Source organism: Mustela nivalis, assembly GCF_964662115.1.
Source record: "Mustela nivalis genome assembly, chromosome: 6".
In the NCBI taxonomy this organism is placed as follows: domain Eukaryota; kingdom Metazoa; phylum Chordata; class Mammalia; order Carnivora; family Mustelidae; genus Mustela; species Mustela nivalis.
Window position 1 is genome coordinate 84,535,222 of NC_139025.1, and position 15,194 is coordinate 84,550,415.

The 15,194-nt window shown below is 52.9% G+C and overlaps 1 protein-coding gene across 8 annotated transcripts in view; it reads left to right on the forward strand.

Moving 5' to 3' along the window:
- Nucleotides 1–14,481, forward strand: part of PLA2G4E (phospholipase A2 group IVE) — a 61,410-nt gene extending 46,929 nt beyond the window's left edge. For all 8 annotated transcript variants that reach the window (XM_082735475.1, XM_082735481.1, XM_082735479.1 and 5 more), the window contains 13 exons: nucleotides 89–249; nucleotides 356–445; nucleotides 788–825; nucleotides 2,522–2,657; nucleotides 3,945–4,081; nucleotides 6,188–6,410; nucleotides 9,096–9,210; nucleotides 9,732–9,869; nucleotides 10,137–10,244; nucleotides 10,812–11,015; nucleotides 11,870–12,036; nucleotides 13,451–13,634; nucleotides 14,114–14,481. In XM_082735475.1, coding sequence (XP_082591601.1) covers nucleotides 89–249; nucleotides 356–445; nucleotides 788–825; nucleotides 2,522–2,657; nucleotides 3,945–4,081; nucleotides 6,188–6,410; nucleotides 9,096–9,210; nucleotides 9,732–9,869; nucleotides 10,137–10,244; nucleotides 10,812–11,015; nucleotides 11,870–12,036; nucleotides 13,451–13,634; nucleotides 14,114–14,334 — 1,922 coding nt within the window. In that variant the 3' untranslated portion in view covers nucleotides 14,335–14,481. The remainder of the gene's footprint in view (nucleotides 1–88; nucleotides 250–355; nucleotides 446–787; nucleotides 826–2,521; nucleotides 2,658–3,944; nucleotides 4,082–6,187; nucleotides 6,411–9,095; nucleotides 9,211–9,731; nucleotides 9,870–10,136; nucleotides 10,245–10,811; nucleotides 11,016–11,869; nucleotides 12,037–13,450; nucleotides 13,635–14,113) is intronic.
- Nucleotides 14,482–15,194: the final 713 nt, after the last annotated feature.

Below are 15,194 nucleotides of genomic sequence, written 5' to 3' on the forward strand. Positions count from 1 at the left end.
TTCTTCCAGCTTGGCTCTCTCTTGGTGCAAGCTGGGGTGGAGGAGTGAGAGGCTTCTAGGGGCTCAGGCCTCTTGTCCTCTCTTCCAGTGAAGGACCTCCTGGTGACAGTGAAGGAGTCCTTCGAGCACACCCAACGTGTCCCATGCCGCCAGGAGCCCTGCTGCCCAAACCCGGCCTGCTTCCACTACCCCAAGTATTTCCAGCCCTGTATGCATGTGGACGTGCCCAGGAGCCAGTGGAGCCATGGGGTACACAACAACGATGGTGGGAGTGGGGGGTAGGAGGGACTGGGGCAGCCAGACCTGCCAGAGGAGCCCCTCACCCCTCCCTCACCGAGCCTGCCCATCCTTCCAGCTTTGCTGCTGCTGTGCGCACAGCAAGAACAGCCCTGTCCGCCAGCCCCTTGACTGCCTCTCTGATGGCCAGACCGTGACCCTACCCGTGGTAAGAGGACCCTGAGCAGCACAGCCAGAAGTTTCTGTGGGAGGAGAATGGGAAGGGCTTGGGGGGCGGTGTCATGGGAGAGGGTTCTCTCAGGCGGGGCAGAGGAGTCTGCTGGGGTGGGAGACTGCGGGCTGTGCTGTGGGGCTAAAGAGAGTCAGTAGAGGCTGAGCTGAGGGTCATAGAAGGAATGAGGGTAGCATGTGAGTGTGTGCATATGTTTGTGCCCATGTGTGTGCTGAGTCAGATCAGGGGGTACCATCTGGTGAGACGCCCCTCCTTTACTTGGTACCCCTTGGCTCTAAATCGTCATCCCTGAAAAGTTGTTCCTCTTTCTCTTCCCAGGGCGAGGACTGTGAATTACACATGAAGTCTACACCCTGGTAAAGCACCCTCCTTCTGTCTACCCCTCTGATTTACTAGAACCGAGGGAGGGAAATGAGGTTTTGACTTGCATTCCCCTGATGTCTCACCAGGCTGAGCATCTTTTCATGGGCTTATTGGCCATGTTTATATCTTTTGGGAGAAATGTCTATTCAGATCCTTTGTCCATTTTTAAAGTGGGTTACTTGCCTCTTGTTAAGTTGTAAAAGTTCTTTTTATATTCTGTATACAAGTCCCTTGTTGGAGAGATGATCTGCAAATATTTTCTCCTATTCTGGAGGTTGTCTTTATACAATCTTGACAATGTCCTTGGGCGCAAATGCATTTTGAACTTTGGTAATGTCTAGAACATGCGTATTTTTTCTTTTGTCACCTGTGCTTTTGGCATTATGTTTCAGAAATTATTGCCTCATCCAAGGTCATGAGGATCCCCTGCTTTCTTCTAAGAGTTCTTATGGCTTTAGCTCTCACATTTAGGTCTATGACAGATTTTGAGTTAATTTGTATATACAGCATGAAATAGGGATACAGCTTCGTTCTTTTGCATGTGAATCTCCAGTTGTCCCAACACCATTTGTGGAAAAGACTATTCTTTCCCCTCTGAGTTGTCTTGGCACCCTTGCCAAAAATTAGTGATCTGACAAGAGGGATACTCAGCAACTATCAACCAGTGTTGTTATTACTGTTGTTTTATTATTTGTTTTTCATTGAGGCCAAGGAAAGAGGTATTTCCTCACAGTTGCGTCTGTAGGCCTGCATACAACACGGAGGAAACACCATTTCAGGGCTCCCAGGCTCTGCTTTCAAGGACATGTGATCTGGTTGGTGACTCGGGCAACTGAGTAAGGCTCAGTTCCGAAATTGTCAATGGTCAGTCACCCAGAGTCCCAGGGGAATCGAGCCTGGAAGGACACCAGGGACGGACATAGGCAGAGGGAGGAAGGTTCTGGTAAAGCCAAGGGCTGCACAAAGCCTCAGAACCTGGACTGCTTCTGGGATCTGAAAGCCTGTGGCCCCTTCTAAGAAGCAGCAAACAGCGAGGGCACACAGAGCAGCTAGGCTCTTGGCTGCCAGGCCAGGATCCTGGACGTGTCCAGGGAAGGAAGGTGGTCAAAAGAAGGCAAGTGTTGGACATGCTTCGGCAACTCCTGCTCCACCTGCCTTGTGGACCTATAGGGATGAGAGGGTGACATCAGGAATACGAGGGTTTTCATAGTTACACAAACACACAGAAGGATTATTTACTCCAGGAGCAGGGAGAACTTACCAAAGAACATGAACTCCACAGGAAAGCCCTTACTGTAGAGCCTGGTCCAGAGGGATCCCAGGGCTCCCTGTTACCCATGTGTAGCCTCAGGTCATAGAAGATACCTGGGGGAAGTCTTCCTGGGCTTTCCAGATCAGGCTGAGGATGCAGAGGGTTGCATGAGCCCCCAATTTTGCGGAGGACCTGCCTAAAGTGTCAGATAAGGGTTCAGTGGCTTTCCATTTGTCAGTCTCCTTAAGTACGGAAGACAGTGCTGGGAGGTAAGCACAATTAGCCCCATTTTACAGATGAGAGAGGAGAGACTCTAAGTCACAGGAAAGGTATATGGCAGAACCTGGTTTCAAGCCTATGACCCACTGACCCTAAAGATATGTCTTTGTGGTGGTGAAGTCTGCAAGCCTGCTTCTCAGGATCCTCTGTCCCCATAGCCCTCAGACACTGGACGTGCGGCTGGGCTTCAGCCTGTGCCCCGAGGAGCAGGAGTTCCTGGAGAAGCGGAGAGTCGTGGTGGCCGAGGCGCTGCAACAGGTTTTGCAGCTGGAGGAGGACCTGTCTGCGGACGAGGTGGGTAAGCAGGGTCCTGCCCGCCGGGGCTTCATCCCCCTCTAAGCTGAGCTTGTCCTGCCCACACTGCACACTGCCACCTGCCCCCAAGCCCTTCTCTGCTCCAGAGTGGCTTCACCACTGCCTTTCCTGGGTCCCCAGCGGAGGGCTGTGCTGAATGTGATTAAGTTGTGTGTTTGCAGGGGGAGGGGCGGGGAAGGCAAAGCCGAGAGAGAAAGGAAGGAGTGTCCCTCCCCATCCCTGCTCCTCCCCAGGCACTGAACAGATCCCAAGGGGACTTATGAGGTCTTACACAGGACACAATGGCCTCCTCCCCGCCACTCCCCCCAGCCAGGAAAACAGCTGAAGCCCTACTATCTCCAATCAAAAGGCCCTGGGCTCTTTGTTCCTCAATTCTCTCTTCCCCCCAAATAGGCGCACAATACGAACCCCCCCCCCCCCCCCCGCCCCAGAAAAAAACAACAGTCAGTGGCACACTACAGAGAAGCCCCTTCCCCTGCAGGGCAGGCTTCTTCCCACAGGCAGAGAGTGTGCCTTTGTTAGGGCCCTTTGTCACTCCCAGGTATGGACAGGTCTACACCCTGCCCTCCCCACACCAGGCAGCAGGTCACCCTCTAAGTGCAAGAGGATGGAGACCTTGTGCCCGAGGACGGTTGCGATGGGACTTTAGTGGACAGAAGGATCTTACCATCCCTGCTCAAATAGAGTACATCTTGGCAAGGATCCCCCTCCCCACTCTCCCCTCTTTAGAGGAAAACCCCAAGGCCATTTTCAACCTTTGTGAATCCAGAGGTGACAACCTCGCTCCTTCCCACGTCAAGAATTCAGTGATTCCAGCTGTTGTACATACAGTGTATACTGAGCACCTGTCACAGTCCAGGTCTGGGCCAGGCACCCCCATAGCACATCCTTGCATGGGAGGAGCCGTTAGGGAATCGCCCACTAGCTGGGTCCTCAAGCGAGTCCCTCAGCCCCCTGGATCCCGGTGTCATCACCTGTTAACTGAGGGCTAGACTAACTGTGCAAAGAACTCTTCCAGCCACCACATGCTGATTGATCAAGCTGTGTGACGCCCCGGCACCATTTATGCTCACCAACTACTGAGTTTGAAGGGAAGATCTAATTCTAGCCCTGTGAAAGGCCATTTTCAGGTCACTTTAGTGCCTTGTGCTCTGCTGTCTGTAGCCAGTCCTCCCGCCTCCACCATTCTTTCTAAGCTTCCGTGGGTCAGTCTGTGTCTTCTCCCTCCCCGCACGGCCCCAACAGTCTGCCTCTGTGTGCTCCCAGGTACCGCTGATCGCCATCATGGCCACTGGGGGTGGAACAAGGTCCATGACCGCCATGTATGGCCACCTGCTGGGGCTGCAGAAGCTGAACATCCTGAACTGTGCCAGCTACATCACTGGCCTGTCTGGGGCCACCTGGTAAGGAGCTGGCTGCCACTGCCCAGTGGAGCCCAGAGCAAGCACTAAAGAGGCTGACCAGGGTCTCTGGTGAAGCTTTCCCTGCCCCAAGGTAGTGTGACTCACAAAACTGGGAGGCTCTACCCCTTACAGCTGTGTGATGCTGGGCAGCAGCTTCACTTCTCGGAGTCTCAGTTTCTGAATCTGTAAAATGGGTATAACTCTCCCAGTCCTGGGTGCCTTGGGGCTGTGGCAGGGATCTGGGAATATGGTAGTTAAGAGTTGTGACCCACTTCTACCATTGACCCATCCTGTTGGGAAGAAATAGCTGCCTTCTCCAACCATGCCAGCTCTCCTAGGCTGTGTGGAGCTGGCCCAGCTGCTCTAGCTGCCCTGACCCCAGCCTACCACCCCCATCCTTGCCCCTCCCTCTGCCCTGGTGCCTTTTTCACTCTCTGCTGGTAAGCAAGGAGAACGAGTCCCCCGAATACGAGGCCAGTATCCATATGCCTAGGACCCACAGTGCTTGTAGAAGCCCAGAAAAATGTTTTACCTCTTTTAAGATCAGGGGGGGAAAAAAAACAAAACAAAACAAAAAAAAAAACTTCTTGCCCAAGAACAAATATAACATTATTATATTTATTTTTATACAACAATCATAAAACATGTTTCATATTTTTATGGTGGAAGGGGCCCACATGAGGTCATAGCACAGTCCTGGCAGGGGACCCTGGAACAAAATGGCTGCATCTTCTGTCAGGGACTGGTAGGCCTCTGAGCCGTTAAGGTCCCAAGTGGCCCCTCACCCTGGAGGAGCTCTAGGAACTTACATTTGAGCAGTAGATGTGAATTTGCCCTAGGAAGGCCAAGGGCTGCTAGTGTGTCAGAAACTCTGTGGCTTCAGCCCAGATGGGACAGGACAGCTGACGTTTGTTGGCATGGCCTGTGGGTAGTACAATAAGGAGATAAAAGCTGCTTCCATCAGGGCTGAGGGGCATCTGCATCCTTCTGGCTCTGCCTGACAAGCAGGAGACTGGAAGGAACTTGGTGGGTGGGGAGGGAGTACTGTAGGGGAAGAGGGAAGCATCTCCTGGCCTGAGAAAGCACTGGGAAGTATCCTTTTAAAATCAATCATTTGTGATGGTTTTGAAATCTTTTAAACATGTAAACGTAAGAGTGAATCTTACAGAGAGCGGGGTGCTTTTTGTCCATGAAATCTCTTGACCAATCCCTACCTTCCCGGACTAGCAACAAGCCCTGTAAAGGAAGAGGCCACTGTTCAGATACAGTGACACTGCAGACAAGGTCACCCAGGGCACGGGGGTTCCAAGGTGCTGTCCTGACTTCAGCAGAAAAGCTAGCTCCAGGCCAAGAAGAGACCTGGGGCTACAGGGGTCACTGTTTTTGTTTTTGTTTTACTCCTTCCCATTGCCCATGTATAAGTTCAGAAGAAGCAGGGGAAATAAATCTTTAGCCAGCACTGTAATTATGGGAATGGATGCAACGAAGTGGAAAGAGTCCAGGATTTGGAATCAGCCAAACCTGGGTTCCAATGTTGGCCTCACCACTCCATGACCCAGCATACACTTCGTCCTGGCCACTGTTTGAACCTCTTTAAATTGCATTAACTCATGCAACCTTCACAATAACTCTTTGAGGTAATTCTAATTCTCTCCGTTCTACAGATGGGGAAACTGATGGACGAGCAGTTAGATAACTTGCCCAGGATTACACAGTTAGTGCGTGGCAGAGTGTGGTTTTGAACACAGGAAGATCTTGGTCCAGAATCCTTGCTCTTTTTTTTTTTTTTTCCCCTCCCCACTAAGCAGGGAGCCCAATGCAGGATCCATCCCAGGACCCTAGGATCATGATCCAAGCTGACGGCAGATGCTTAAGCAACTGAGCTACCCAGGTGCCCCCAGCAGCCTCACTCTCAAGCAACATGCTATACCTGGCCCATGGTAGCCATTGTGACTATGATTAAAAATGTCCACCCCTTCCCTCCAGGCTCCTCTCCTGATGAGTTAGGGTCTCCCACGATCCGTCCACCTTCTCTCTGGCCAGGGCCCAGAGTTGATTGGACCAGGACTGGCTCAGTTCTATCCCCGTGTGTGTGTCTCTCTCCAGGACCATGGCTACCTTATACCGTGACCCTGACTGGTCCTCCAAAAACCTGGAGCCTGCCATAATGGAGGCACGGAGGCATGTGGTCAAGGACAAGATGCCTGCCCTGTTCCCAGACCAGCTGGCCAAATTCCAGGAAGAGCTTCGGCTGCGTAGTCAGGAAGGCTACAAGGTCACCTTTACAGATTTCTGGGGCCTGCTGATCGAGGCCTGTCTGGGGGATGAGGTAGGTGCTTAGCTTCTTCTGAGGTCCAGCCTGCCCTAGCTTATGACCTGCTCTCTTTCTTCATCAGGGGGTTCTGGACTTAACTTCTCAGAAGAAGGAAGTTAGCTGAGACCTGCAGATTCAACTGTGGGTCATAGGAAGCATGAGGTTCCCAAGCACATGATGGAGGAGGATTGTGGACTTGGCTTGCCACATCCCTTTAGTGTATGACTGAGACCCTTGGGGTGGGGATGGCTTAGGAACAGTCCTGCAGATTGGCAGCATGTCCTCTGGGCCATGTCAAGTTACCACAAGAGAACGGGGGAGGGAGCTGGAGGAGGCTGGACAGACATCAGACTGATACAAGTCTGACCCCAAGTGGAGGAGAGAGGGAAGAAGGGCTGGGTGGAAGCATCCAGGACTGCTGATCTAGAAGGTTCAGTAAGTCCCTTGGATAGGCCTCTAGACAAGCTGCTGGTCAGAGGAGTTTGGGGCCCTCCATGGACATAAATGCGCATGCCTCAGGATCCCTCCTGCTCTTAGATATGTGCTGGGAGCAGCCCAAGCCTTGTGACCCCAGCACAAATTCAGTGCAAACTGGGAGGCCCTTAGTTGATTATACTCCTTGTAGCTGAAGATCTGTAGGGCCCCTTCTCATGGCTGCCTTACAGAGGTTGTGCCCAGAAGTTCCTCCCTGCTCTGAGATCCAACAATCGGAGCACCGTGTGCCCAAGAAGAGAAACAGTCTGTATTGGGGGCTCTCAGCTGCTGGGGCACTCTGTGCAAGGTTGTAGAGCAGTGGCATTGAGGGGAACACCCTCAGTGGTTCAGTGAACACCCAGACTCTTCCAGCTGCACAGGCCCTGGGGAGGGACCAGCTGTGGCTGTCATTTGTCCCCAAAGCAGAGCTTCCCACCTAATTTCTCTCCAGACCTGCAGTTCTCAGCCCCACTCCCAAAAGGCTCTGAGGAGTTCTGAATTCCAAACACAGCTTGCCAGGAAACGGAAGGATAACAAATTATATTCTAGGTGGTCTTTAGAGAGATGAAGGTCATCTCTGAAGTGATAGATGACCTGAACTTCATCTTGGACGTGCATTTATTCCTTCATTTTTTTTTTCTTTCAAAAAAATTAAGTACCTCCCGCATGTCAGAAACTATGCCAGGCAATGGGGGTTTGGAACTGAGGCACTCACAGCTTTTGGTGGGTCCCACCCACCCTCCCCCTCGATAACCACCATCTAATCTGTGCTTATGATGAAGCAGGACAGGTGGAGACTGAAGGAGTTGGCCTTTGGTTTTAGGCAGGTTGGGGTTTAAATCCGGGTCCTGCTCTGTGCCATTCCTTAAATGGAAACTACATCTATAAGGGGTAGTTAATATTTCAAACAATACTTGGTACCCAGGCTACTGACAACAGACATCTGAGTGTTGCCTGGGGTGGAGTAGGAGGAGGAGCCAAGGTTCCCAGGAGGGCAAGTGTAGGATTGAAATTTGGAGGTCTCTACTGTTCCACTCTGGCCAAGGCAGGAGCCTCTTCCCCTCGGACTCCTTTGACTGTGAGTGTAGACTGCATTCTTCCCTGAGTCTACAGTTTTCTCTACTTCCAGGACTCAGCTTTGCAGTGCCCAGATCTCTGGGCCATTGTGAAAGGCGCCCTGCTTGCCTTTCAAGGGAGGCCCAAGAGTTGTTTGCCCCACATGTGTGTTTAGCATCCCACACAAGGTCAGGGGCCTTCACACACCTGAATAACCCTGGATGGTCACCCAGCAGGCAGCTGCATAGAGCCTAAGGTCAGAGAGTGGCCCTCTAACCCCTCACCTGGCCTGTCTACAATGGTTGATTCATTTCAGTAGGTAGCCTGGCTGTTCTGCAGGGACAGGGAGGCCGCAGTTCCCCCACGGGGCACAAGAGGGCACCCATGACTGGCTACTGCTGACTCCCCTCTGATTTGGCAGCACCATGTTCTGGGGACTCAGAGGGACCTTAGCTGCCAGCTGACCTTGGCTGCCAGCTGGTGCACCATTTCCAAGCCTTTTGTTTAGATTTTTTAAAAAGGTTTTATTTATTTATTTGATGGAGAGACACAGCAAGAGAGGGAACCCAAGTAGGAGAAGTGGGAGAGAGAGAAGCAGGCTTTCCACCGAGTGGGGAGTCCGACGCAGGGCTCGATCCCAGGACCCTGGGATCATGACCCAAGCCAAAGGCAACCGCTTAACTGACTGATCCACCCAGGTGCCCCTGTTCAGATTTTTTTTTTAAAGCAGCTTTCCTCCTCCTTCCCAAACAAATTTTATGAGGGAGCCCAACATGCAAAAGCAGAGAAGAAAAATGCACCTGCTCCGGGGTATGTTGGGTGGAAGATGATGGGGATGGAGAGGGACAGTGGTGGCCTTTTCCACCTCTACTTTTTCCTTCTCTGGTCCTTGAGACACCAGGAGAATCTTGGGACTCTGAGGGACAGCCCTAAACTGTAGATTCACCCCCACTCCCGTCCATGTGTCTGGGATGGTGAATAGCCCAGGGACGAGCGAACATTCTCTGGGTACATTTTAAGAGCAGGTTTGACTGGTGTCAGCTGGGATCTGCACAGTGGCCGGATGGGCTCAGGAGCCAGGAAATGGCCTGCTCGAGGTCCAGACCATCCCCCTTACTCTGCACTGCCTCCAGGCTGCCTGTGCTTCTTCACCATTTCATGTCCCCACAGAGAAATGAATCCAAACTGTCAGATCAGCGTGCTGCTTTGTGCCAGGGCCAGAACCCCCTGCCCATCTACCTCACCATCAATGTCAAGGATGATGTAAGCAACCAGGATTTCAGAGGTAACACTGGTGGCTAGTTTATAAGGGGGTCCCTTCTCAGCAGGCAGAAGTACCCAGAACCCCAGCACACGCCCAACCCACCACATTTGCCCCCTCCACCTCAACTTGGCTACCCCTTCTGTGTGGATGGATCAGGCTGGTGGGGGCTTGTGGCTTTTCTAGGAGCAGAGGTTTGATGGGACGGGGGGTAGTAAAGTTAAAAAAGGGAGGGGGTTCTAAATATTTCTCAAGGTTCCCAGACTGAGGGACTCTAGAAACCTGCTCTGCCTGCTTCTAGGTCAGTTGTGAGCTCGGTTTATCCAGTTTGGTGGAGCAAACTAGCCATGCAGGTGACAAAGCAGTCCGACTGGCCAGCAGTAGCCAGTCTTGGGCGCCCCCTTGTGCCCTGTTGGGGGAACTGTGGTCTCCCTGTCCCTACCAGCCCCCGTGCTCCATGCCCCTGATCTGTAGGAACCCTGAGGAGGGAGGGTGGGGCTCTCAAGGCCTGAGACTGACACGCCACCCTTCTGCCCCCCATGCAGAGTGGTGCGAATTCTCCCCTTACGAGGTAGGCCTGCAGAAGTACGGGGCCTTCATCCCCACCGAGCTCTTCGGCTCTGAGTTCTTCATGGGGCGGCTGATGAAGAGGCTCCCAGAGTCGCGGATGTGCTACATGCTAGGTGACTCCTGGTGGAGGGGGGGGGGGCAGGGGAAGGCCCGTTCCTTTCCCTCAGGATCTTGTCCTGGGTTTGGGTGTTGGTTTAGGTTATCCCTTGAGAATGGGACCCTCCTGCATTTGCCGGGGCGGGGGTGGGGGAGACCAAAGTCTGTCTCACCCCCTGAGCAGCCTGACTGGGAGGGAACATCAAGGTCAAGGGAGAAGCAGGCAGTGTTTGGGTGGCTGGGGCTCTGGGGCAGAGCCACTCACGGCTGGTCCTGCTCCCTAGGCTTGTGGAGCAGTATCTTCTCCCTAAACTTGCTCGATGCCTGGAATCTGTCCCAAAGCTCGGAGGAGTTCTTCCACAGATGGACGAGGGAGAAAGTTAACGACATCGGTGGGTGACCCCACTGGCTTCCCCTCTTTGGTTGGGGGATGTAGGGGTGGGGGGTGGATAACAAACCAAGGCCCAATCCACCTGGCCACCGGTTTCAACGCCATGTCTGTGGTTCCAAGATGAGAAAGCAGCTAGGATGAGGTCGTCCTTGCCTGGAGGGGAGAGAGAGGGAGGCTCCATCACAAGCTTCAGGGGCCAGCCCTGGCCTAACTGGGCGGTGAGGGTGGGGGAGGGCCCAGCAGAGGGGCACAGTGCCCTGGAGAGCTAACCGGGTAGGGATCCATGAGCACAGTGACAAGTGGCTCTTGTAGATTCCCTGTCTTCTCTGGGACCCCCCCCCCCGCAACTTACTTGTCATCACCGTTCTTCTCCACCGCCCTGTCCCTTGATCTCTCACCTGGGTCTTCCTGGCCCCAATGCCAGGGCCTTATCATCTCAGCAAGGACGGTGTGAGCCTCACTTCCAGTGGCTGAACCCTGGGTGTCAGGTAATCATGCAGGCTTTGCCTGGGCCGTCTGGGGACCCCAGCTCTTGTGACCTGCCTTCCGTCCTCCCTCTCCCCTGCAGAAGATGAGCCACTCTTGCCTGAAATCCCCAAATGTGATGCGACTGTCCTGGACACCTCGGTGGTGATCCCGGGGTCGTGGCTGTCCAACACTTTCCGCAGCATCCTCACCCACCGGGCCTTCGTGTCTCAGTTCCACAACTTCCTGCGGGGGTTACAGCTGCACACCGACTACCTCCAGAACAACCAGTTCTCCATGTGGAAAGGTAACCCTCCCTGGCTGCCCGCCCTGGCCTGGATAAAGGGGAAGGGCATGTTGAGGCTGCTGTGGAGAAAGGCTGGCAAAGCCCCTCTGGCCATGTTCTCTGGGGTCAGGGGTTGGGGGGGAGGCAGACTCTCTCCAGGGTGTCTTCCATGTTTGGCGAGGTTCTGAACGTAGGTGCTGTACTGTTGGTATGTAATTACTTGAATCTGTACAACAATCCTAGCAGGTAGAACTTGGGGAAATGTGGGCCTTGACTTGCTCTCATTGTGCTCTGGGGGCCCCTTTTAATGGGAGTGGTGCCCTCTGAGGGTGCAGCAGGGATGACCCAGCTCAAGAACCCCCAACATGGTAAGTGGCGGGGCCAGGTCTTAAATCATGGTCACGGAGCTTCAACTCGGTGCCCCCTCCCCTTCCTGCTAAGGCTTGAAGATTGACTTGCCCCTGTCTTTGGAATTTTCCTTGGCTACAGCCTGCCAGTGGCTGCTTTGGCCCGGCCTAACGATGCTCATTCTCCCTGTCTGGGGCAGAAAGGGCAGCTGGCTCTGTCTGGGCCCAGCGTGTGCACTGATTTATAAGATATTGTTATACCCCTGCAATCCCAAATCTCTGTGGCTAAGTCAGAAGAGTTTTTATCTGTGTTGTAGCAAAGACTTGCTACAGCCCCCAGGATAATGCTCTTCTGTATCAGCCCCCACCCCAAGGGGCACTGGGACTCATGGGGGGGGGGGGTCCTGGCTGGAAGGAGTTAGGCCCGGGGCCCAGGCCCAGGTGAAGGAGCTCCAGTCAGGGTGTTCCGTCCATCTGCTAAGATCAGGGCACCAAGGCATGACGGTAACTGTAAATCCTGGCTTTCAGACACAGTGCTGGATGGCTTCCCGAACCAGCTGACAGAGTCTGTGAACCACCTGTGCCTGTTGGACACTGCCTTCTTCGTCAACTCCAGCTACCCGCCCCTCCTGAGGCCTGAGAGAAAAGTGGACCTCATCATCCATCTCAATTACTGTGCTGGGTCCCAGACAAAGGCAAGTGTGACAAAGAAATGCTCCTGCCCACTGGCAGGCCACTCGGTTGTGGGATCTCCCAGGACCGAGCCCCCACAAAACTGGGAAATGGGAGAACAGACTTTCCCCCACAGGCCCCAAGACTTAGTATCTGAGAGACTCAAGCTGTTCTACCTGGCGTGAGATTAGCCATCCAAACCTCTTGGGGCGGGGGCGGGGGGTGGACGTTGGGCAGCCCGCTGGCCCTCACATGCAGCGTGGGTTTCAAGGGGACCCATGGAGCAAATTCTAGTTTTATTTCAAGCAATTTTATGATCTGAGCATTTGCTGTATTTGGCCATTCATTAGCTGCAAAAAAAAAAAAAAAAAAAAGGAGTTTTTAAAAATAACTTTAATGGGGGTGCCTGGGTGACTCAGAAGGTTAAGCCTCTGCCTTCAGCTCAGGTCATGGTCCCAGGGCCCTGGGATCGAGTCCCACATCGGGCTCTCTGCTCAATGGGAGCCTGCTTCTTTCTCTCCCTCTGCCTGTCATGTCCTCTGTTTGTGCTTTCTCTCTGGCGAATAAATAAATAAAATCTTTAAAAAAATAATTTAATGGAGTCCAGTCCATTCTAAAGTTTTGTACCACTCCAAGAGTTTATAATGTCCTATTTTTAAAATAACCACATTGCCCTTTTCCGCAGGAAATAGGGCCCTCCGTGAGATTATATGAAAAGCCAGGATCAGAGGTTTTTATTTATTTTTCTCTATTTACCTTTGAAAAGTTCTGGCCTTTTAAGGGGGAAAAAACTGTTTTTTGGTCTCCTTTACTATAGTGCTAGCCTGAAGCCCAGGAAACGGGCTTACAGACAGAGGACCAGCAGGACACCAATGATAAGGACTCAAGTGTATAAATGAGTAACGCTGTGCTTTCCTACCTGTGCTCTCACTTGATCTTTACCCCAGCCAGCTCTTTGAGGTAAATGGCACAGTCAGGAAACAGGCACAGAGAAGGGAAGTGGCTTGCTTGAGATGGCACAGCTAGTGTGCTTGGAACACAGGGTGAGGGCAGAAGTAAGGGGATTCTAATGTTCTCAGTCCACTGCTCTTTCTGTTATATCAGACCTTTCAGAGTCCTTTCCAGCCTTGTGGCCCTTTGTCCATTCCAAAGGCCATGCCCATCTCACAGGAGCCTGGCCAGACGTGGCTTAGCTCCAATCACCCTCAGTCTGCCTCCCAGGTCTGTGTTTTGAGTGAAGCATCCTTGAAAGGGCTTCTCTCCACCTTCAGAAGGAGCTTACAGTTGGACACACACCAACCTACCGCCTCAGGCCCTTTGTTCCAAAAATAGCACAAAGAGGCAAAGCCATGTGAGACCTGAATTGTTGTCTGGGGGAAATCAGGAAGCTGGAACTAAGAACTCCGTGTTGCTTACCCACCCCACCTCTCATTCCAGCCCATGAAGCAAACCTGTGAGTATTGCTCGGTGCAGAACATCCCCTTCCCCAAATACGAGCTGCAAGAGGACGAGAAAAACCTCAAGGAGTGCTACTTGATGGAGAATTCCCAGGAGCCTGATGCCCCCATTGTGCTTTTCTTCCCACTTATCAATGACACCTTCCAGAAGTACAAGGCCCCAGGTAAGCCGCCTCCGAGCTTGGTTCCCACTACCCGCTTGCTAGCCTTGGGCTGAGAGCTCCTGTGTTTAGCCCAGCCCCATCATCTATCTGACTGTACTAGCAGGGAAGCCCAGCTCCCCTCTAGCCTGAACCAACCTTGGCTTTGGGAAGAAAGCAAAGCCCCTCCCCTGCGTGAGCCAGCAATGTCATCCTCTGCTCTTTCAGTCATTCAGCATTTATCCACATCCCACTAGGTGCCCCGTGCTGTGTCCTGCTAGGGTGGCCCTAAGATAGGCAAGCTGCATCTCTCCCCTGGGGAGGGTGGAGGTGTGCACATGTGCGCATGTGTGTGCATGGGTGCTCGTGTACATGGGCGCCCATGTGTATGTGGTTTTCGCACAAGTGTGAGTACCCACGTAGGCAGGGCAGGCCATGGGGAGAGATACAGAAGCAAATCATTACAACCCTCCGTGTATAGCAAGTCCTTCTGCTGCCTCCAGGTGTGGAGCGAAGCCCCGAGGAGCTGGAGCAGGGCCACGTGGACATTTATGGCCCCAAAACCCCATATGCTACCAAGGAACTCACATACACAGAGGCCGCCTTTGACAAGCTGGTGAAGCTCTCTGAGTACAACATCCTGAATAACAAAGACAAGCTTCTTCAGGCCTTGAGGCTGGCGTTGGAGAAGAAGAAACGCCTGAAGAGCCAATGTCCCTCCTAAGTTGCAGGGAGCCTCACCGATCCTATGTCTGCTTCTAGGGTCAGAGGCGCCGAGCCCATGGGGGCTGACCGGCTTGCACTGCCGGCTCTGCTATCTGGCGAGGGGTGTAGGCAGGCTGACCTGGGCTTTCTATCAAAAAAATAAAAATTTAAACAAGTTGAGGGAGATAGAGAAGGAGACAAAGGAATACAACGTAGGCAAGTGTTGGGATTTTAGACCTGCAGGAATTTTTTTTTTTAAACCTGTCCCTGCAAGGAAGGGGGTCCCATAGCCACAGGGTCCCACACATCCCCAAAGTGTGGAGAATAAAATCGTGGCCTGTGGAAAAGACTGGTTCCCCCAGAGACCTCAGCCTGCGAGCTGGAGCTCAAAGCCTCCTCCACTCAACTCCTCCCAGACTCCTAGCATAGAGGGCCTCCAGGAATAAATAAGGGGAGGAACCTGAGGAGTATGGCAGGCTCTCTGGAAAAATGCCTTTTTAAATTAAAGGCAATCATGATTTTTATAGGCTATTACATTTTGTGGTTTTCATTGTTTAGAATCAGGGTGTTCATAGATAGTGTGAAGCCAGAGCAACTAGACTGAGCACTGGTCTCTTCAACAACAAAGCCAGACTAGGTAGGTGACAGGTCTCAGTGGCCCCTCTCTAGCCACTCTGAGCCCCAGGACCGGTGATCCCTGGGATCTCAACCAGACAGCCTCATCTGAGCACCCACGAAAATGCCAGGCAAAGCCCGAGTTTGCAGCTCAGGCTCACCAAACAAGGATGGGGGGGGGGGGTGCAGCTCAGGGACGTCTGAGCAGGTAAATGGAGTCAGGCTTCGGGCTAGCGCTCACCGACCAGCCTGCTCCAGGAGCAC